Source organism: Lipophrys pholis (genome assembly GCF_963383615.2).
Source record: "Lipophrys pholis genome assembly, chromosome: 1".
In the NCBI taxonomy this organism is placed as follows: domain Eukaryota; kingdom Metazoa; phylum Chordata; class Actinopteri; order Blenniiformes; family Blenniidae; genus Lipophrys; species Lipophrys pholis.
In genome coordinates, this window is record NC_137635.1 from 5,727,171 (window position 1) to 5,751,154 (window position 23,984).

At 44.0% G+C, this 23,984-nt stretch overlaps 1 protein-coding gene across 3 annotated transcripts in view; it reads right to left on the bottom strand.

The window, feature by feature from the left end:
* Window positions 1–533: 533 nt before the first annotated feature.
* Window positions 534–23,984, bottom strand: part of dnmbp (dynamin binding protein) — a 44,659-nt gene continuing 21,208 nt past the window's right edge. For 2 of the 3 annotated variants that reach the window (XM_080463063.1, XM_080463064.1), the window contains exons 5-17: window positions 10,254–10,468; window positions 9,606–9,705; window positions 9,184–9,331; window positions 7,710–7,727; window positions 6,615–6,814; window positions 6,390–6,520; window positions 6,205–6,309; window positions 5,928–6,056; window positions 4,652–4,987; window positions 4,381–4,569; window positions 4,109–4,307; window positions 2,072–2,706; window positions 534–1,498 (exon numbers count right to left, since the gene is read on the bottom strand). In XM_080463063.1, coding sequence (XP_080319189.1) covers window positions 1,310–1,498; window positions 2,072–2,706; window positions 4,109–4,307; window positions 4,381–4,569; window positions 4,652–4,987; window positions 5,928–6,056; window positions 6,205–6,309; window positions 6,390–6,520; window positions 6,615–6,814; window positions 7,710–7,727; window positions 9,184–9,331; window positions 9,606–9,705; window positions 10,254–10,468 — 2,594 coding nt within the window. In that variant the 3' untranslated portion in view covers window positions 534–1,309. Of the gene's footprint in view, window positions 1,499–2,071; window positions 2,707–4,108; window positions 4,308–4,380; window positions 4,570–4,651; window positions 4,988–5,927; window positions 6,057–6,204; window positions 6,310–6,389; window positions 6,521–6,614; window positions 6,815–7,709; window positions 7,728–9,183; window positions 9,332–9,605; window positions 9,706–10,253; window positions 10,469–19,245; window positions 21,107–23,984 lie in introns of those variants that run through there. The other variant, XM_080463065.1, reaches the window with a different exon arrangement.

The window sequence follows — 23,984 nt, forward strand, 5'->3', positions numbered from 1 at the left end:
AAAAGTGAGAAAAATGAACTTCAAACTTTCACGGTCTCCTTTAAACAAGGCCAGCAGGGGGCGCCAAAGAACTTTGAACACTTTGTTACTAAGATACTAGTTTGTGGCCTGGTTTAAAAACAACAAAAAAGAGAAAAGAAAACTTCTTTCTAGTCTTTGTAGTCCTTGTTATGACCATGATAGTTCAATACCTTTTTTATTTCTATGCTTGAAACAATTCTAAAGATTGGAAAAAATTTAATTTTGGATTAAAACGAGTGTAAAAACATTGCACACCTGCAAGTGACGTGGGATGACCTTGGAAAGTATAAAAAAAATCTAAATTAAGTAACACAAGTGGTCATATAAATAAAAGAGCACTTTGTTTATAATGCACTCGAACCCATTTGTACTTTAAAGTGAAAGCATTTAGATCATCCCATCATTTCACCGACTCCGGCCATTCAGAGAGAAAACTGTTCTGTGTGCGACTCCTCAGGTCTATAACGTTCGTAGTTCATTCTGCAAAAACTGAAGCAATCGGACACGGTTTTATTTGTCAGCCAAGCTGTTTTTTATTTATTTTTATTATTATTCAAACAGTGATCACTTTACAGTGGGCGCAACATCATATCCTCAATATGCAGCCATGTGTAGCCTGTGATGTACATTGGGAGCATGTGGAGAAGATTTCATCCGACTCTTTCTTCCGGTCTCTCTCTCTCTCTCTCTGACGGGAGATCAGAGGAATGCCTGTAAACCGTACACGAAATACCACGAAGCCGATTTCCACACGACAGTCCAAACCCGTGTCGACGGCGCCGCGGAAACTTCAAACTTCAAACGTCGAGTGACCACGTTTTGGGCGTAAATCCATCTCACATCCAAGCACTACTATAGCGGCGCCAGGAGCCACATGCAGGGAAATTAAAGTGATTATCAGTGTCAGTCCGCCCGCATACCCCTCCATGTTGGTTTTATACGAACCAGTCCAAACCCCGAAACGTTCACATTTCCATTGTGATCTCCCAAACGTACATTTTGATCATCGTCGGGCCCGAGAGCGCGCGGCCAAATCTGGTGCAATTCACAGGTTTTCACTGGAAACGCGAGTACGGTGCAGTTCCCAGTAAGTAAAAATAGTATAAAAAGTCTATAAATATAGGCATATGATGCAAACTTTTCTACCTCCAACGAGTTAAAAGAAAGGTCACAGCATGTCGGACGCTTTGCCTCGTTGTTCCGTCGGCGCTCGCCGTAGGGGGGACGGCGAGCCCCTCAGTCGGGTGTACGCTCAGTCTCGGGTACAAGTCCGCCGGACGACGCTCGTTCATGTGTACTCGGACTTGCGGATGTAGTTGGAAGGCACGTATCCTCGCTGGCCGCCCGCCGTCTCGCCCAGCCACCACTCGCCGTTGCCGTTCATGTCCTTGAATTCCAGGATCCGCAGCCGCTGATTGGCGGAGATGCTCAGTTCGTTAGCACAGCGGGCCGTGAAGGAGTAGAGAGCGTAGTAAATCTGACAATATATTAAAAAACAAAAACAAACAATGGTTCTTTTTAGAAAGTCTCCTAATCACTGCACAGCGAAAAGACAAACATTGATTCACATGAGGGGGAAGACAAACACTGACTAGAGAGGAAGTGAAGAAGAAACGCGACTCATTGATTGGTCTGGACCGAAAGAGGAAGTCCTGCCGCTTTAGCCCCTGGTGGCTAGGCTAGTTAGCTTGTTGCTATTGGGTAGCCACAAACAGCCGTGATATAAAGTCTTCCAGAAATCAATCAGCGCCATTTTCACCACTACTTCCTCACTACTCCACGTCTGGCCACCAGATATTTTCCACCTTTTTATTCCTGCTTTATATTCTCATGATTTGCGCGGTTAGCTCTCTTTGTTTACTACCCAGAATGCATTGCGCTCTTAACAGCAAGAACGATCGTTGGTAAAGGAAGTGAGACCGAGGTTTTCAAGGGGACCAGAGATCTCTTGTTTGCTCCGGTTCAGAGTTGGTGGACTCTGGTCCGGACCAAACAGGAACATGAACGCGCCCTTAAGGTATATATTGTTTGACACAACACTGGTGCTCACCTGATGTCCATCGAGCTCGCTCTCGGGTTCTGGCTCCGGCTCCGGCTCGCTGTACTCCTCTCGGGGGTGGGTGGGCTTCTTCTCGCCGTTTCTGTACCGATACGAGCTGGAGCTCTTGTCGGCGTGTCCGTACCTCTGCGAGCGGCCGTTTCTCTGCGAAGAGCAAGAGTCCGATTCGGAGAGGTCCGACGTGTCCCGGCGCCCGCCCGGGCTTCCGTAGCTCGTGTCGTACGTGTCTCTGGGATCTGCCGAGTGGCGGTGGGAGGAGTTGCGGTCCGAGAAGTCCCGGCGGCTCGCGGGGTTCCGGGGCGACGAGTTGATGGAGTTGCTCTGGCTGGCGGAGTCGGGCGCGTCTCTGGGCTGACTCCTCCGGGCGGAGGCGGAATCCAGCGACGGGTGCGGCGACGACTGGCCCGGCGGTGGCGGCGGCGGCGGCTGCTGCAGCGTGGAGAAGCCGACGGTGGCCGCTTCGTGGTTGAAGGTCAGCGTGCTGTTGCTGTTCTGGCGGGAGAAGACGGGCGAAGAGCCGCCGTAGCCCGACTCGTTGGACGACTGGCTCTCGATGGACACGTCCGACTGACTCCGGCGCGGGTTGTAGGGCTTGAGGAAGGAACTGTACACGAAACCCTTGGCGACTGCAAAACACGAGCGACACGAGACGAAGAGGCAGATTAGAACGCTGGAAAACGATCATTTGTGTTTCTAAGACGGAGATATGCAACTGTTATGAATAAAAGAGCTTCTATCCAACAAGATTGGAACCTTAGAAAGTTCTATACTTTACATTTATTTAGGAGTGGCACGCTGCCAGGTTTTCGTCTTATATTTCAAACTGACCTTATATTGAGATTGTAGTCATTTTTCTGTAGTAATTATTTGATCTTGCAAAATTATTACAGCAATATTTTACCAGTCCAGCAACTGGAGATGAAACTGGACTGTATGTGGCTCCTGAAGTCAGATTTTATTTAGGATTTTTTTTTTAAACATCTTTGTATATATCATATAACTGTATATATATTGTATACATCTTTTCTTTGGTTCAGTTATGTGCTTTTAAATAAGTATGTTTCTTCCACAACATATTTGGTGTTTGGCTCGTTCAATATCAACTGGTCCTACAATTTATCACACGTCACAATGCAGTATTTAGTCGTACACAATGTAGTGTTTAGTTGTATCCAAGGCATTAGATGGACAACTCAAGATCTAATTTTTCAAAAATCTTCCAGTACGCCCCTCTTTTTTGCTCCATTTAATCTATTTTTATGTATATTTAATTGATTTTATTTTATGATTGTATAGTAATAACAAAAAAAAAAAAATATATATATATATATATATATTTGACCAGCACTGGTCACCCCGTCTGCTTCATTGATAAGGGTCAATTACACTTTTAAGAAGTAAACATTTTCCTACTTTCTAGCAGTGTCACCTTTGGTTCTGTAAAAATAATATTGGCAATTTTAGCAGTTTCACTTTTTTTTTTTAAAACAACTTTTGTGGATTTAATCGTTTGTTTGTTTTTCCCGACCATTGGACTCATTTAGAGACTTTTCAAGGCTCGTTTGTCCTTTTTAACCTTTTCTTTTACCTTTTGTCATTCAGGCAAAGCCGATTTCAGTTATTTGAACAATTTTAGTCATTTTGTTTCATCTCATTTCAGCTACTTTGTCTTATAGGCCATTTTATTTCTTTCTCTAACCATTTATAGTAATTTGAACAGTTTTAGGGGTTTCTCACCACATATCAAACATACAAAGCAGCATAATTGTTAAAGAAAGAAAGTCTGTCTCTGTTGAGTGAGTGTACTCTGAGACCTTTCCTGATTTGGATGAATTAATTAAGTTGCAGCATCTTTCATTAGTTAAACTACTGAACCGGTCTTTCATTCAGACGTTCATCGGAATTTCAGTCCCTTGAGTACTTTTTGAAGATAGAATGCAAACAGAATGACAATAAGACCGAAATATATACATATATTTACGTGTAATTTTCATGTGACCTCTGGTTTAAAACAAATGAACAACCCACCTCCCTTATCGATGAGCCAGCGGTTTTGGCTGCCCATCGGGTCCTGCTGCTTGATCACACCGACAAGATCACCCTCCTGTATGGAGACGTCCAGGTCCTGCGCGGCGTTGAAGTTCCTGTCGGCCTGGAAGAGCTTGTCGGGGCCGTAGCGCACCATGAGCGCCGCGCGGTGCTCGTCGGACTGCAAGGCGCTGTTGGGCTGGAAGGCAGACGAGACGTTTTAAGATTCTGCTCCGCCGACGATAAAACAGCAGTTTTAGAGTCGCACTCACAGCTCCCTGCAGTTGCTTTTTGGACGTCTGCTTCTCCAGAGTTTTCTTCTCGAAGGTCTTTTTGACGGCGGCGGCGGCCGGGGGCAGGTTCTCCGGGCAGAAGCTGAAGCTCTGGAGAAGCTGGAGGACTCGGCTGTACTCGTCCTGGAACTGTGCGATCAGGTTTCCCTCCATGCCGACGTTGGAGAACTTGAGGGGTAAATGGTAAGTAATCATTAGATATTGATGATTCAGCACAACCTTTATACGTCTTCACAAAAGACACACTCACCACTTGCAGCAGCGGCTTGAGCTCCCCCATCGTGGTCTTCATGAAGTCCTTCTGGGCCTGGGCGAAGGCTCTCACGCAGCCGGTGAACAGGTCCTCCGCGGCGCCGTGGAACTTGGGCAGCTCGTCCAGCAGCTGGGCGTTGAGCGCCTCATAGTTGTTGCGCGCCGCCTGCAGCTCGTCCTGGACGCGGCGGTCCTTCAGGCGGTCGGCACGCTCCTTGCAGTTGTCGTAGTCCAGCAGCTTGTCGAAGCGCTTCTGGATGAGCTTGTGCGGCCCGGCGAACATGAGGAGCAGCTGGGTGAGCGGGTTGATGACCAGGGCCTCGGTGCGCTCCTTCTGCTCGGGACACGACGGCAGCCAGACCGACAGTTTAATGTTGGACATGACAGCTTGTCTCAAAATGTCTCCGGCACATTTACAGTTTTAACAAGGACAAACCAGAGACCTGCCTCATCACCTGAAATATATGTCCTAATGTCAGGAACGTTTCAGTGATAAATAGTTTCAACAAAAGCTAAATAGAGAATTCAATTCAAGATAAACAGATGAATTGACTTTGACCGATTAAGATTTAAAAATGTTTATATAATGAGAAGTGGAAGAGATCAGATTGTCTTAACCGGAAATGACTGCAGATGCTGTAATGTAATAATAGCCAAAAGTCTGATAAAATATTTGAGCCAATGTTTTGGCAGTAGTTCAATATTTCATTAATGCATAAGTAGCTTTTATTTATTTTTTAAATCACTTTAAAATCTATTAACCGTTTATTCTTAATAGTCTTGTTTCAATGTATTTCCCTTATTTCCTATAAAGAATTATTATTATTATTATTATTATTATTATTATTATTATATCATATAAAGATTATTTCCTATGGAAAGTGTGCTTTTGCTTTTGTGTGTATCTCCTATAAATATTCGTATTATTATTTCATCCTATGAATATTAATTATTTCCTTTAATTAGTTTATTTCCTATAAAAAAATAAACTCAGTATATTTTGCTTTTGTGTTATAACTGAATCTCCAGACGGATATCAGACATTTCTAATGTATAGCAAGAAGAACAGGAAGGGAAAATGTAGAGAAACACAATAGAATCCATGGATATGTAAAAGCCTGATAAAAATAATAACTTTTTCCTTAATCTAAATTAAAGAACAATTATGAATCACTGCAGTAAATAATAATAATTAAAAAAAAAAAAAAATGCATATCTACGACTGTATTTCTTGGAAATATCTCTCGAGTGATGCATTGACGAGACAAACGTACAAACTGTGTGAACTGCTTGTCGCTGATGCTGCGGTGCGCCCTCTGGAAGCGCTCCGGGTCCAGCACGCTGCGCTCCGTGTAGATGTCGCAGAAGCTGATGGCCGCCAGGACCTTCACAGACGCTGATTCCTGGAGACAAACAGAAGCTCTTCATTCACGGTAATGATTCAGTAGTTTAGCGATGATTTTAATGCAATAGAGTGGTATTATAAATATTATATATACTATATTATAAAGCAGGACATGCGACTTGCTTTCCACTGTTTACTGTTCTCACCCTGATGTGTTGCAGGTACAAGGAAATGTCCCGGATAAAAGACTTGATGAGTCTCTCCTGAAGCCTGAACTTCTTCTCAGCCTCGTCGAAGGCCTCGTCTTTAATCTGGGAGAAGACAGAAGAGCAGGCGAGGTGAGCGGAGTCGATTCTTCACCACTCGGACGTCCTCCGGGGCGGCGACGTACCTGAGGTGAAATCCCCGTGAGGTGCTTGAGGTGGCTGCTGACCCTGTTGGACTTCTTGATGATGGAGTGCATGCTCAGCTTGGAGATTTTGTCAATAAACGTATCTTCATCACCTTTCCTGTACTTCATCACTGTGGACAGCAGGGGGCGAACAAAGTGATCAAAACACACATTTTAAACCCGAATCGTTTTCAAATGGCGGCTGAAGCGCGGCGGCTGCTTTACCGAGGTCCTTCCTGCGTTTGTACTCATTGATGTTCCCGTTGATCTCCTTGACGGCCTGCACGGCCATGGCGAGCTGCGCCCGGTCGTGGTGGCTCTCTGGCGTGGCGCCCAGCAGCTCCATCAGCAGCAGCGGGTAACGCATCACCCGCTGCACGGGCTTGATCAGGAAGGAGCCCAGGTTGATGTAATTAGTTTTCCCCCTGGGGAAAAGAAAAAAGAAGAACATAAAGTGGTGAGCAGATGAGAGAATCAAGAGTCTGAGGAATGACACACAAAGCCAGCAGGAAATCAATCAACTACTGACTTTTGTTGAGAATCATTTTTTATCCCCCCATGTACATAGTTCACACCTCTATCATGTGGATAGCATGATCCAATGATATGTGACCATCATCATCATATTTACACACATACACTGTATATCCTGATGATGATGCCAACAACCAACACAATATGTGGGTCATGTAAAGGGACACGATCACTTAGTTTTGATGCGATCTCGAGGACAAACTGCTGAATAAGTTCACAGGCAACATACTTATGGGTTTTTTTACCCCCCTAATATTTAATTAATATATATTTTTTTACTTTTTTTTTTAAACAAATTTCATGCAGAACATTAACAATACATAAAAATAAAAAAAAAGATTTTTTTTAAAGTGCCATGAACAGTATTTGCTTTATCAAAAAAAAAAAGTAAAAAATACAATTTAATAAAAATATATTCAGCTTGTTGTCGCCGTTTAGTCCACTAGATGGCATCAGACACATTCCCCAGAATTAACCTCTTTTTTTTTTTTTAAGTAGGTTATGGCAGAAGAGAAGCCGTGGACAATGAAATGAACTTTTCTCTGCACATGCAAACAAACAAGTTCATCTCAGTCCAGGGAAGACATCTTAAATGGCCTTAAAGGAAACTCTCCAAACTCAGAGCACAATCAATTTTAGCTTGAACACATGGTGAACACATGCAGACACCCACACACACACACGCCAATGCCATTATTCAAAAAGGGGGGTTAGTGAGCAATAGACATGCAGCCAAGATGATTCTCGGGTGGGAAAATGGAGACCGCTCTGGTTACGGGAACTTACCACTCGCGGTAAATGGCTCTGTTGAAGGAAAGGATGGAAAGAGATAGGAAAAACGACAAAAACAGGATTTTTACTGCAAGTTCGCAACTTGACGTCAACAAGTCAGAGACCCTGAAAGAAAGTGACTAAAAATACGTGAACTTCACGGTGTTTTAAACGGGGACGTTGTCTGTTGGTTGTTATGGTTCTGTTTGGTGAATTCCCTCTTAAATTCCACCGTGGCCGTAATAAAAACTCAGAGACAATCGACACCCACTGGCTTCCTCGGCGAAGCGGTGGCTCACACGACCTTTACAACACATAAGTTACGACTACGGTGTCCTCTTCGGCGAATTAACTTGAATCTCACAAAACAAAAAGGTGTGAAAGCAAAAAAAAAACAAAAAAAAAACTATGTTCACGCTGCGATAGCTTCCGGCCTCGGCATAACTTGTGTTTATGTTTAAACGCAGAGGCGCTATCTGACTTCACAGAAAGGCAGCGGGTTCGGCTCAAGGGTTATGAGTCACCGATAGTGAAACCGGACAGGAGAAACAGGGCAGGGCGCATTCCTCAGCTGCTCCACGTGAATAAAGTCCAGCCAGACCGAGCAGCCTGACAGCAGCAGCGACGACAACATGAGGTCGCTTCAAGGGAAAACTTTAACATTTCAAGTGCAAATAACAAAGATTAAATATTTGTTTTGCTGAAGTATTCAAGGGCTGCATTTCTAAGAAACCCGAGAACTAACAGGACACCTATCTCTAACTTTAAAGGCACCAATTATTACACAGTTTTTCAACAATTTCACAAAATTTGTCAAAGATCCAACAACATTGTATTCAAAGAGTTTTTACCCAAATTCAGCCAGTTTAAAAGTCCCTCTGCTGAGAAGAGGCCGTTTCTGACTGGCCACGCCTCCTCCAGGAGAAGAGTTTTCCGGTGTTCCAGATCCAGTGGTTTCCCTGTTAACTGGTGACTCTTTAGCGTCGCTGCTAATAACGGATGTTAAAAAGCCGTCCCGACAAAGGCCTTTTACAATGAAGTTTCGAAGTGTTGTACCTTTTGTTAGTGTTATTCTGATATATGCCGTTACCACCCGCGACGACGGACGCTAAAGGAAGTCAGTCACCATTTAAACAGGGAAACCAGTTACTCCGAAACACCGTTACAAACCGCTGATGTTTACGGTGAAATTGAATTTTAAAATGCTTCATACCCGAAACAGAAAGTTGTTTTCACCTGCTCTTATAATGAAAGGTCTCCTACAAACTTGCACTCTTAACTACTAACACTCGTCGCAGCATTTTCATGCTAAAACCGGCACACGCGCAAACATGCACTTTCTCTTTTTGTTACTCACATGCAAAGAATTTCACAAACAACTCAGGTCTAAAATCTAAAAGTGGAAAACGTCTTGAAATCTGTTTCTTGTTTTTTTTATTAGGAGGAACAGATTTCAAGATGTTTTCCAGTTGAAGCCTCAGTGACTCACCTGAGTCTCTCCAGACACTCCAACACATGGCGCTGGATGTTTTCGTCCTTCTCGTAGGTTTCCAGCAGAGAGATGGCATCGTCGTGGTTCTGGCAGTAGATTTTGTACACGTCCTCAAGCTCTACTTTGAAGTCCAGAAATACCTTTCCTGAGGGGACGATAACGTAAAACCATGTGCTTTTTGAAAGAGGGAATCCCAGAAAGTTAAACAAGGCGTTAAAAAAAATTCAACAGAAATGCAGAAAAAAAAAAGTCAAAACAAAATGAAATCTAATTTAAAATAATCACACTTGAGCTTTCTTCCTATGAAACTTAGTCATCTCAAAGTGCATTCTATCTCGAGCCAATAAAAAAACAGTGACGCCACGCGTCTATTGGAGTAAAGTATGCAAACGGGCGTCTTTCAAAAACCGGCTCCTCACCTATGGAGTCGCTTTCCCACAGCGTTTCAAACAGTCGCTGCGACAGGTCGATCACAGAGCCCAGGTTACCAAACAGCCCGTCGAAGTCCACGTTCTTCACCTTCGCAAAGGAAAAAAAATAAACAAACGCGTGTGAACGACGATGGCACAGATACACGCAGAACTAAGAATACAAACGTTTTTTTATTCAGCTTCTGATGTATAACAAAGTCTTTACATTAAACCTGCAAAAAGTATGTGATACCAGTTATATCTACACGACAACTAAAACACACTGAATTACTGCATTAGTGTAATTAATCCTCGACTTTAAAAGTCAATGTTAACAACAGACAAAACTTTTTTTTTATTTTCAATGTGGGACCAACACATAAAAACGCACTGATATTTCATAAAAGGAAATAAGTTTAAAATGTGGAAATAGTTGTTCGGAAAAAGTTAAAACTTTACTAAAATTAAAAGCTCACTGTTCACCATTGTCTGTAACGACGTAGGGAAATTGGACGCGGCCCAATATTGACAAGCTGATTCCCACAATAAAGGGATTAGACTAAGTTCTCACCTCCTCCTCTCCCATCACACCTGCTTTGTACAAACAAACAAGGCCGTGGGTCCTGAAAACTTGGCGACGCGTTCCCCTCTCCTTACCTGATTCTTCTGCAGCGGCTCCACGATCTCCTCCACACACATCTGCAGGTCCTTGATGTAATCCCTCTCCGTCTGCCGCAGCTCCTCGATGACCTTTGACCTCTTCTCCAGCATCCTCAGCTCGGGGTCCTCCGTGCCAGCGCCGGCGGAGGGGGTCATGTCCGAGGCCGGGGTGGAGTCCAGGGATTTGGGCTGAGACGATAAGAGTGTCATCTCTGGGGGAAAAAAAAGCAGATTGAACTTGACTGGAAATGAAAGTCGCCGGGAAATTGGCAGGAAGGCGACACTTGTTGGAGCCAAAAAGGAAAAGAACATTTTAGAGAAGACAGTGGAGAGAAAACGTTTCCCAGCCAGCCTTCCATTCATTTGTCACCAAACACACTAGTGCCCACCCACCCGGCCCGCCCAAAGCCCTCCATCTTTTCTGACCAGCTTTTGATCAATGTCTCTGCTATCACTCACACAGGCCTGATATCTGATGAGGGGGGGGCCTGGAGGGAAAGCCTGGTTCATGCTCTGCTGCTTTTCATGAATGGACATAAAACTGGAGTGGACTGGGGCTCTTTGTGTGCTCCACAAAGGCTTGTGACAGCAGCTACAGGCTCTCAGGGACGGGCGGACGTTTAAGGAGACGGAAGGGGGAGGAGAGATAACGGCGCCGGAGAGAGAATGTGAGGAATCAGTGACGACTGCCAGAATCCCAAAAGTCATGTCGTATTTAAAACATGGTTTAGTTTGATACGTCATGTCTTCAACCAGTCTTGTCAATCATATAAAACAGATACTCTCATAGAAATACAAGTATTACAAACTGTCATTAAAGATTATTTATCAGTAAGTAAACCCGGTCACAACTGCTGACTTTTAGGGGAATGTGTACGGACACATCTATTCTACAGAATGCAAACCAGTGTATCTGCACAGAGGAGCATTGTGGGTAATTACGGTGCTGCTGTACAATGGTGTAGTGGTTAGCACTCACAGGACAGTCTCCGGGTTTGAGTCCAGTTTAGACCTGCGGGACGTCCGAGACATTTGCTCGTGGGTATTAATGCGACTGTCTCACTGTGTCTGTGCTGCGATGGACCGGCGGCCTGCAGCCCACCCTACCCTACCCTACCCCGCCCTGCCCACCGCCGAGCCAGATAAGACCCAGGAGACGGATGGTTGGGTCAGAAACGCAGGAGATTGCGCCGTGTTGAGAGACGAGCGCGAAGTCCTTCCCTTCCTCCCTGAACAGATGCCGTCAGACGTTAATGGAGTTAACCCTGCTTACCCTCACCTGACGACATGCAGGCGTTTACACACAGCATGCATCCAGTGTCAATCACAAAAAATATAAATAAAACACACTTAATGATCTAAAATGTCACATGAACGATAACACAAAAAAAAAGTCCTAAAATTTAAGAATATGTATTGAATTTTTATTTTCAAGATTGTGTATCTGACCCCAAGCCCCCCCCCCCCCCCCCCCCCCCCCCCCCACCCCCGACCTCATCCCTCCCTCCATCTTTCTTTCTCTTCACGTGACTTGGCTCAGGCTCAACTCAAGGAGCTTTTCTCACCGCTCGCACCGTATCTGGCCACAGCGTCCACCGCCGCTGCTCCTCCGATGAGAAAGTAGTCCACTAATGGGTTTTTAAAAGTCACCAACAACACAGGGCGACCGGAGACAAAGGGCCGTGGGTTTTAATTGGAATCAATCGGCTCATTCCCACGTTTGATCCTCTGCACCCGCATCATTCGCTCCACTTCACACGCTTCAGCGACCATTTCCATCACCGCCAAACCTGCGGACCCCGCGCCACCACATTTTGACCCAATTCTACAAAAATCCCTCTTTTCATTGTTCCGCTCGGGGGTTCTGCCACTGTACGCCTTTCTTTGGTTTGTTTTTGTGCATCTGAACATACATATTTGACAATCTGGAAACTCTTCTTATCTGAACTCAAACAACTTACTGCAACACTAACGTCGTTGTAAATGTGCAGCATCTCGGACAGAAACCTCCCATTCAATGCTGCAGAGCAGGAAACAACAATCACTTAATATCTATAATCTGGAATTTGATTTATCCAATTTAGACAGTTTGAGAGCTTTTACGCAGTCCCTTTGTCTCTTCATCACATTCAGCTTTTGAATCTCATTACTCTTCATGTAATTTTAGTTTCTGCATTGTAATGTTTGTTAATTGTGCACCAGTAATCATTCCACTGCCATTATATTGTAAACAATAGAGGGCTTGATAGGAAGCTCACACTAATGCACAATACAATGACTATACTGTTCTTGCAGCACAAAACCATGTTTCTTTTTTAAATAATATATGATGAATCTCTGCGGGGGATAGCCAAGCAGTTGAATATATACTGATTGAAGCACTGACCTGGCAACGTAGATTTAAAAAAAAAATAAAAATAAATTGCTGCTGTGTGTATAAAACACATTAAATACATTATAGAGGGGCAAATGAAGATAGAAAACTATTAGAAAACTTATCAGCATTGGATGTTTTGGTAAAGCATTTCTGATTTTGATGATGACTGATGACTTTGGTATAAAAATCATCAACTTTTTCTTTTAAATTTATAATGGGAATGCTAGACAATTACAAACAGGGAAGAGGAACAAAGGTCCCACCATGGGAGCCATTAAATATTCCTTCTCTTCCCACATTAAAGACGGACGTGAGCAAACTCAGGCAACTTGTGTGGCGTTTATAACAGACAAGCTTCAGCAGGTGGACTCAATAGCAGAGAGCAGAGGTGGAGCCAGTTGACTGAGTCATCCAACTTCTGAACAATAGAAACTGGGACAGGTCTGCTTCCAATCCGTCCACCTGTCCTGCATCGGGATATCCATCAGATTCATTTGGGGAAAAACCCAGAGAACCCGTTTTCTCGAAACACAAGAATTTCCCAGAACAGACGATTTATAAAAATTGGAATTGAGTTAAAAGTTCACATCAGAGGGTGTTGCTCATGGCAGGGAGTGGAGTGCTAATAACAGTGCAATAAACAGTCGTGAAACAGAATAACACCGACATTCAGAGTGACTCAGCAGATACGCGAGCGACGGTCATCGAGGATTTAGTATCAGAGTGGATTTCAGCTGGAACAAACACTTGGCGGGTCGGGCTTCAAGTTACTCTAAAATAAGACTGTTTGTGGCATGAGATAATATTTCCAGCTAACATTATTCTACACTCTCATTTGCATTGAAACGAGTAAGAAAAACACGGTTTCTCTTGCTTTGATCGTCTCGTGCAAAGACATTTAGTCTTGTCATTCTGATTAAATATTCCACTCATTCATCAAAGGTTTTACAATAAATACCAAAAAAACTGAATATAAAGATTCTCTGAAATTCACTAACACACTGTCTAAAAGTATCTCCACTGCAGATTAAGAGAAGACAGGATGCTCAGTTTTCACCCACCTGCCGATTTAAAGTCATTCAAAAACAAGCACACCCCACACACACTCACACACAGTGTTTAAAGTCCATCACCCATTCAAAGACAGTCCATTGTCAATCTGAAGTCCAGCTCCTGAGCCTTGCAGACAACAGCACGTCCCGCCGCAGAAAACTCCATTCCAGAGCTCCAATTACCATGAGAAAGGATGGGAACCCACCATCATCTCTCACACACTCACACTCACACTCACACTCACACACACACACACACACACACACACACACACACACACACACACACACACACACACACACACACACACACACACACACACACACACACACACACACACACACACACACACACACACACACACACACACACACACACACAAGGGAGGCCAACCACTCTGGCAGATGATAAAACCTGGAACTGGACTAAAGCTGTAAATCAAATTGATGAGACATAAACGAGTGATGGATGATTGGAAAAGTGCAGATCTGGTATAAAATCCATCTTCTTTTTTTTTTAACCACCTCTTTCATTTAAAATGCTGCTTTTCTTTTGCAGAAAATCGCAGAATTTGAGTTAAGATGGAAAAGGCTAATCCAGCTCCGTGATTTATCCGTTTCAGGTTTCACAGACACCTGGTGGGACGACGACTCCTCCTCCTCCTCCTCCTCCTCCTCCTCCTCCGACAAGCTGAACTCCATTGAAATGATCATGATAGGAGTAAACATCTTACTTTGAAACTTCCACTTCATGCAATCTAGAAAGTCCTAAAAAGACTAGTTTTCTCAAATTTTCTCTTCTGCAAATCCTTTTTCTAGGTGCTTCTCTGCTACTGCAGAAAAAAAACGTTTAGTCATGATGCTCCTCCTGGAACTTCTTTGATGAAGAAGCTGCACAAGAGTCAAAAGTTTGTCCTGCAGCTCTCTGAAGTCGCACACAATCAGCGCTGTGTGCTCCGCTCCAAAGTTCAACACACAGTGCATGGTCGCCATGGAAACAAGAATGGCAGGGGGCCCTCCTCATATCAAGCCAAGTTTTCGAGAGTGGCATTACTCAAATGATCAAGTGTGTGTGTGTGTGTGTGTGTGTGTGTGTGTGTGTGTGTGTGTGTGTGTGTGTGTGTGTGTGTGTGTGTGTGTGTGTGTGTGGCGAGACATGACGGTACATGAGAATAAGTACAAACAAGCTCAATTCCCAAACTACCAGAAAACAGACAACTCCCACACAACAACCCGCGAGCCACAACTTGTAGTTATTGATAAATGCTTAAAATAAAAAACAACAACCCCGTGATGACTAGAAGAAATGTCAGCGGAGGGCGTGTAAACATTAGCGGGGCACCAAGCTGTGACCATTTCACACAGTAACTATGTGCTTTAAAGACACGCCGCCGGTTTGTGTAAACCTTTTCAGCTTTGCTTAGAAAAACAAGCGAAACCTGACATTGTTTGGATCTTATTTAATCATCCGACCGAGCAAGCATGAAGGGGATTTACTCGGCTACAAGGCTGAGCTTCTGTTACTGACTTACTGGTTCAGGTATGAAGTAGGTCATACTGAAAAGAAAATTTTATTTAAATACTATCTTGTTTATCTATTAGGATCAAATGCAAAAGGTCAAATTCCTGCTTCGGGCAGGATCTCCACGCATGGGTATTCCTTTTAATTACAGGCCCCTCTCAGATTCCATGTAATGAATAGAACAATGCTTCAGAAATACGACGTTTGTCCTGATTGAATCCGGCGTTGACGAATTACCTTGCACACTAACTGTCAGTGACAATTTACATGTTTTAATGCTAAAGAGTTTCATGCAAAATGGGGCCCAAGTTCAAATCAATAGCTTGGTTGGAATGTCCTAACTAACTTCACTCCTGTGATGAAAGACGTGCAATTATCTCAAGAGACCGTCGGTTTTGCATATGAGAGAACTGGACGTCGCTATTCACGCAAACAAGCAGCACTTTTCTCAAACTAATGAAGAAGCGGAAGACAAATGCGTCTTCTTGAGGCCTCGCAGGTGCTTCAGTAACTCACTGGGATGCAGATTACACCCGCAGATATTCCACTTTTCTGGGATATCTCTTGCCTTTGGTTTTCCTGTTTGGGATTAAAAACTTGTCTCTGCATCACGATCTCGGCGTGAGAATCGCCCTGAAACGTTGATAAGACTCAACATGTGCTAATCGTTGGGCGAGTGAAGACAAGAGTTCCTGCTCGGGGCATTTTGAGTTTTCCCACACCCAAACATGACGGCGACGTTATGCCATTCATGAATTACTGTTGCAGAGTGAGCTTCTTCAACCACTCAAACAAAAGTAAAACATTTAGTTTAATCGCTCCCGTATCCCATCGTGATATCAACCGATTTACGGCCAATGAGCTCAAACGAATACCAAAAAATACCGAGTCATTTCTAGGATTATGAACAATGTGGATATAATAAAGGACAGTAAAGTAATTAATCAATCAATGCGTCTACACTACAAACAAACTGTTTTAGAATTAAAATGAAGTTCTAACGGAGATATGTCAGACTGCTTTGGGGTAAACAAGGAAATGATTTTCATGACTTTGTATAACTGTTTTTCTCAGTTCGTGTGAAGGTCATGTAAAAAGCAGTAACCTTTCACATTAAAACAAATAATCCACTTCATTTCTTTATCAGTGATGATTGAACGTTTGTTTACTGAGGAAGAGTCCTGACAGAAAACACTTGTGTGTCACACTGCAGAAAACTCTTGACTTAGAATAGAGTCTGCGGGACTCTGAAGGACGATCAGCACGTCTATTTTCCCACAGATCAACTTGAAAAAGCAGATAACATCACTCTTTTCGTCTTTTTTTTTTTTTTTTTAAGCTGCAGGTACCAGTAGATCCTCTCACTGAAAACTGAAGACTGTGCGTCTTGTCAGTAATGTGCACCTGTAACATATATTTATTTAGTTGTGCTGCACATGCGACGTCAACGTCTTCGTGAAACACGTATGGGAGAGGAACTTAAAAATCCAAACTACACAAAAATAAACTTTGACGAAACTGATTATCAGATGATACAGAAGTGACACAGGAAAGGAAAAACTGTAGAAGAAGATTCAAGATAAACCAAATGACATTCATACAAACTGAAGTAGGATTAATCACTGGTTGCTAACTTCAGGGTTATTTTTTTTTTTAAACAGATAAGACGGCCCAGGAGCAATGATGTCAGATGATTTGAGATTTCCTGTCTTAACTCCAAACTCCTCCGTCCCTCCCACTGACGGATTACAGTGGACGACGGAGCAGATGCTGTCAGATCATAGATGGATGACGACACATCACTGACAAAGACATTTACGTCTCGTCCATACGGCAGATGACTGGAGTTCAAATCGCACCAACTCTCATGGTCACACGGATGCATCCCCCCCCCCAAAGTAGCACACTAATTATCCAACTATCTTATAACAGGAACAGGATACAGATACACAGTCACACGCTAATATTGATGATTATCAAACAAACTCCCATAAGACTCAAACCAGGGTTACTCTGGCGGTGCGGTGAGAGAGTTCCAGCCACTGTGGCCAGGGCACAATAATAACGGTGACTAAAATGGATTATAAAAGCACTTTAACATGCCCGCCGGGCTCATCTCTAAAAGCCTGGGCCATCACCTCGATGTCACTGCATCGCGGCGAAGCTCCGATGGACACGACAAGGAGATGGCCTAATGTTTTTAGCCGCGCGATCAAATGCTTCGCTGAGGGAGAACCCCCTGACCGAGCTGAAACTGTTTAACAAGATTAACGGATGACACCAAGTGTGTGTGTGTGTGTGTGTGTGTGTGTGTATGCTTGCATGTGTGCATTTAAAAGGAAAAAAATGGCGTCATCTCTTAAATAAGCTTCTGAGACACACACACACACACACACACACACACACACACACACACACACACACACACACACACACACACACACTCAGTCTGCAGTTAAGGAGTCAGTGCTGGCCGCCGCCTGGCACCAGACAGACCCCCACCTTCCACACACCATGCTGACGCTAGGGATTAATACTCGGACTCTCGGAATGGATGAAAGGTGGGGGTCTGTGTGTGTGTGTGTGTGTGTGTGTGTGTGTGTGTGTGTGTGTGTGTGTGTGTGTGTGTGTGTGTGTGTGTGTGTGTGTGTCTAGGTGACTGGGGGAGGGGTCTTGGGGCGCCACCTGCTTCTTCTTAGCCACAATAAAGTGAGTCGAGGGACGTGTTCTCTCCTCCTTCAATACCTCGTGATCCATTTTTAAATGAGGATTTAACTTCCGGATTGGAAACTGACAGATAATCAACTCAAAAACACACAAGTAGAGAACTACTTCTTAACAATTCTGACACAGGATTTTCTGACGACTTAACCTGTTTTCAATATCTGACCTCATCAATGTTTTTTTTCTTTCTTTCTTCAGACTGTTTCTTTCATGCAAAGGTCTTCAGGCAGAAAAAGGAGTTAAAAGATTGTTTCACCAAATCGTTTCCTAAACATGCTCTGATGTGAGTTGCAGTGATTTTTTTCGAGTTCTGAATGTTTCCTCTTCCCTTAAACCCACAAAGACAGATCTCAAAGCCTAAACACACAAACCACAAACGCTTTGTGGCATTAATGTTCATATTTACACACGAGCCACTTTATTAAACACACAAATCAAATGTAATTTGCTCCGGTAACAACAGCTCCGGAGTAAATCCAAACCAAACTTTGAGGTTTTGGTTTAAGACCGTCAACAACTTTTCCTTCATGCTTTCTTTAGAAGTTGTGGTTTCACTGGACTACATTATTTTGAAAGGCACGTCTAAGCATAAATGGGAGGTTGGTGTTGAACACTGAAAGACATTAACTTATTGGTGAATGAAAATCCAATCACACCGTCTTTGTAAAAGCAGATGGTGATTTCCATGATTACATCAAATTATATCAGTGCACTGGGGGTTAAATACGTCTGTGTAACAAATTAAAATACTACAATGCATGTGTATTGTATTTGTTGTCTCGGGGAAATCAATCAATGCAGGAGCAAGTTTGACCTTTCTGTCCTCAACAAACAAGCTGCAGGCGAGCGCACATTGCATCGGGGATCAACAGGAAACAAGAATGATCACAAAAACCAAAAAGACACGTAACCTGTTCTGCAGGTTTCTGCACCTGCAAATACCTGACAGCTCACTTTTCTAAGAGACAGGTGACACCGAGACACACACGAACACACAAACAGCTTCCGGCACTCACTTTCTAAAGTGGCGAGAGGTGAGTGTGACGAGTCAGCACTATGAAACCTCCAGCATTGATTAGAGGCGCACGTCTCGAGGTCGCCAATGACAAGGAGTCTGTGGTGACCTCCACACTTTTATCAGCAGTGCTTCTAACAGATAAGAACTCGCACGTTTCCTCCTGTGGAGAACTTTTGTCTCAGGAGCTGTAAATACTCCCACAAGGTAAATTTACAGACGAGCACACGCGCACTTAAGTCTCTGACAAGTTAATCAAACACACCTTCTGTCACCTGACAGTCTCCTTTGTTTTTTACCTGGGCTTTTTTTCCTGGTCGTGGCGAACTGGGATTTGAGCAGGGAGCTCGGAGCCGTCTTCCTGTAGAAGCTGTTGCGGTCCAGCGAGCCCACGTAAACGGGTTTGCGACCCCGTCTAGAACCGTCGACGCCCCCTCCGGCGCCGGACTCGTAGCCCTTCTCCTGGTCGTCGCCGTGCCGGTACACACCGGGATCCTCGAAAGAGAGAATCTCTCCACGCGCCAACTTCTGGTTCTGCTCCTCGACCCACTCCTCACAGTGTGTCTTGCCAGCTTTTTGAGGGTATTCCATAGACAGCGATCGTAAGTCTCTGTATCTGTCCCTGGGACTGTGATGGCGACGTTCCTCTTCTCTGGAGGCGTAGCGGTCATTCTCGCGGTCGTAGTGGTCCACGTCCCGTCTTTCACCGCGGTCCCTTGCCGAATACTCCCTCCGCTTGTGGGAGTATTGCTCATCTCTCCTTTCCTCTCCAATATCTCTGTATCTGTCTCTCTCCTTGTAAGCCCAGTGCTCATCAACGTCAGAGTCGTACTGGCCTCTTCTTTTACTGGCGTGTACATCCCCATCCCCATCCCTCCACTTGTAAACCTCCCTGTCTCTGTAGTGTTTGTCTCTGTGGTCGTATTCGTCCTCTGAATATCGATCGTAGTAACGGTCCTTTTCTTTGCGCTCATTATAGTGGAGGTCCTCTTCTCTACGTTGGTAATACTCCTTACCTCTAGAACGATACCTCTCTTTAGAGTCATAATAATCCCTGTCACGGTCATCATAATGATCCGTGTCTCTGTATTTGTCTCTGCGAGCGTACGCGTCTTTATGCTCGTAGTAGTCTTCATACTCACTGCTGTAACTTTCATGTTCTCTGAAGTTATTTTTATAGTGTTGCCTGCTATCATAGTAGTGTTTCTCCCTGTCGTCATGATCTCCAGGGACATTTCTGTCATAATGATCCCTGTACCTGTACTTGTCATGATAATCACGGTCTTCTGAGTCTCTGCGCCTCCTCTGATCATAACGGTCATTGTCACGCTCATTTTCTCTCTCGTAATCATCCCTCCTTCTCCTGCTCTCGTCCGATTTACCGTATCCATCCTGAGTTCTGAAGTCATTGCCGTCTCTTTCTGGCGGCGCCCTGCTGTACTCCTGGTGGCTGTAATCCTCAGGACCCTGATAAAAACAATGCTTTCCTTTCCGTTCAGAAATCCTTAGATCGAGGTGTCCATCTTCTGAACGAGGGTGGAAGTAAACATCCTGGCCGGCGGGCTGGTGTCTAATCTGGGCTTGATGATCCCATTGTACCGGCCACGGAGCTGGCACATGAGCTGGAGGTGGCACCGGGCCACCTACCTGAACCATCATGCCGCCATGTACTGGCACGGGGAAGCCTGGCACTGGAAGTGGGTCACCAGGACTGGGTACGAGGACCGGTACCTGAGGGTGACCCGGGGGAGCCACTCCATACCCGGGGTACGCCACCTGTTGCTGCTGATGCTGAAGCTGCAGCTGATGGAGTTGCTGTATGTGCTGCAGATGGGCCAACCGTTCCCGTTCCTTCGCCCAGCCTGCGTCGCCCAGCTCCTCCACGCTCTTCCCCCGCCGCATCGGAGCGTTGGCTGCGTGGTTCCAATCCACCGGGGCAAACATGACCGGGTTTCCATACACCACCGGACTCTTCATGGCTCCTGTTGCATGCTCAGCCCACCCGCAGCTGATGGACTTTCCCGTTTAATATTTCCTCCTGATAAAGTTCTGCATTCCAGAACAAAGCGCGGTGGGAGGCTCCACCTGCCAGGCATGTTGTCTTGCAAGGCTCCCACTTGTTTTTCTCTCCCGTCTCCTCTCCACTGCCTCAGCAGGACTGCCTAACCCGAGCGCCACCCAGCCCAGAGTGCACTGGAACGTGCCCTCCCTTCGACCGTCTCAGCGAATCGTGGAAGGAGAAAGAGAGCAGGGTGAGTGAAGGAGGGGCCTGCTCGGGTTAATGATTCAGTAGAGTCACATGAGTGGAGGATTAGCCCGACAGCCACTCCCATTGTTTCAATTGGCCAGCACTCCTCTTTGCAGGAAAACAGTCTGTCTGGAGATTTTCTTTTAATGGAACACAGCAACAAACTTCACAGTCTGTCTTCAAGTGACTCTGGCACCATACAATGAACCATCTTTCCCAGTATCCTGTGTTTGTTATTTTTGCTCTTTCCTGTAGGTTTCAGAGTAAAGTTCGCCAGGTCAATGATGCGTCTCGTTCCTGTGTGTGGAGAAGACTTGTTTTTAACCTTGTTGTTGTGAAAATAAACTTGGCTTCAACAAGGAAGGGCAAAGTCACGACACTTTGCCCTACATACCTGTGAGGTAGCAACCATTTATAAGCAAAAGGCTTCTCTTTAAATGTACAATCAACTTAATCAAAAGAGGTGTAGAAATGTAGGAAATAAGCAAAAAGATCAAAATAAACGATCAAGAATCTGATATATGTCGACATTTAGAGTAAGTCAATGAGCGTTCAGCGGTGGAGATTCTTCAGAGCCTGACGAGGCTGAGGCAGCTTCAGAAAGAAAGTAGCTGCTGGAGTGTACAATGAGCCATTGTTGGGAGACTGTCCCCGCTGAGAGACGAGACACGATCTACTAGTGTGAGAAAAAACTCAGGCCTATTCATAAAGCTGGAGTGTAATATACCCCCCTGCCTGGACTCTCTATGAGAGAGGCGGGCCGCTTTATAGAACCTGCACACACGTCATACAATCAAACACACATATCTGCCAATTTCCTATCAAATTACAACAATCTCAACTTTAATTAGGGGCCACAACTTCATGAATGTAATTCTTTTTTCTTTTGTGAAGTAAAATCAGAACATAATGCATTAACTACATGATGGTATTACTACGCTCATGCTAAAGCATAGAGGTATTCTGCAGACATCAGTCTCCACTTACATAAGACCGTTTAATGATCAGTGTTCAACATCTCAGCTTTCAGCAGTAGAACGAGACCGAAACTGTGAGTTTGTCTACCTGTTGCAGCTGGAGGAATGTCAAATACAACATTCCTGTGTGTGGCCGTGTTAGTTTATTCACATGAGGGTGTCCAGGACATGATCACCAAAACAATTTATAAAATAAAATGCTGTGACATGCAGGGATATATTCATCATCAAACAGCAAGACGTCTCCCAATTGGGGGAAACCAAAAGCTGAAACAGATCCTGAAGACAGTATTAAGCAGATATTTTGAAAAAATGCTGTGATATGACAGATTATATTAATAAAATTGTCAAATGAAGAAGAGTAGAGTTTTGTGAAAACACATGTGTTGCCATATTATCAGTTCTCACCCCAACACAATTTTTTTCCCAGTAACTCAGATAAGAAAAACTAACTTTTGTATTTTGGAAACACCAAATATGTTTGAATTAAAACTTATGAACCACATCTACACACTCCTCAACCTAAAGTCCAAATTGAAAGATGGTCGTCCTGAGTGTGCTCAGTCCAGTATCTTATTGATTTCTTTCTGTCTTGATTGAAACTATCACGCCTCCGACCAGCCTTTAAACACGACTCTGAACAGGCCAAGCACTGAAGTTACTCCCTGCCTTGTAACAATAAGCGCTCATTGTTTCTCAGCGTCACACTTCGAAACACACCCTGTAAAAACACGGAGGAACGCTCACTCCTTGGCGAGTGAATGTCTGTATGTGGCCGTGTGTGTTCTGACACACACCAGTACGATGACAGGCACGTTTTTAAGGCAACAAAGGTCCTGAGAGGGTGATAGTTATATACACACACACCTACACAGGAAGTACAAAAGGAAACGTCAATTTCTTGTAAATGAGCATTTGTCTCCAACCAATAAGTTGAACGTCACATACATATTTGTGTCCTCTCAAGCATGGCTCCATCGCTAACAAAGATAGATTTGTGTTGTAAAACACAAAAGGAATAAATAAAAAATATAAAAAGTAATAAAAAAAATTATAAAATTAAATAAATGTTTGATTTATTACTGCGAAAACAGAGTTTGAGGATTCTCCCGGGGTGATGAGTCAATGGAAGGTATGTTGCTGCCTGACCCTTAGAGGCACCTGCAGACACTGGAGCCTGTCCCTGCCCTCAGGACGATTCTTTTCATTGAGAGAAGATCAGAGACTCCACCAGCATCAACAAGCAATGGAGACTGAATAATAGAGTCCAACAATGGTCCAACAAAATCACAGAACTTGAAACAATAATACTACCACTATTCATTTACTGGTATATTGGTTTAAATCATACCAGTCAATTCTTAATATATTTCTTGACTTGTTGATGACTACATTAATGGCAATAGTACAAAAGAGAATATAAAGAAGACAATAAAGAATATTTTTAATAACTAAATATTTTAACAATTTCAGAATCGGACAAATCATCCTGACATCGTCATCTTTGATGGATAATCCAAAACTGTGGCAAATATAGAAACGATTCAATAAATAAAAAAAAAAAAGAATTCTCACACTGGACAAACATACTGAGGTAGAATTGAAGTGGAAAATGTTGTCAATTAATAGTCACTTAACAGCCAACCAACGAAAGTTTATCAAAGCCAAACAGCAAGACATTTAACTTTTAAACTGATTCAATGGCCCGTGATGAGTAAAGTGACTCAGGCTGTCGACATACCTGCCATTCGGCTGACGGTGGTCTTATGAGTGGGTCCAAACAGTGTGGAAAGCCGGGCCACAGGCCATGTGG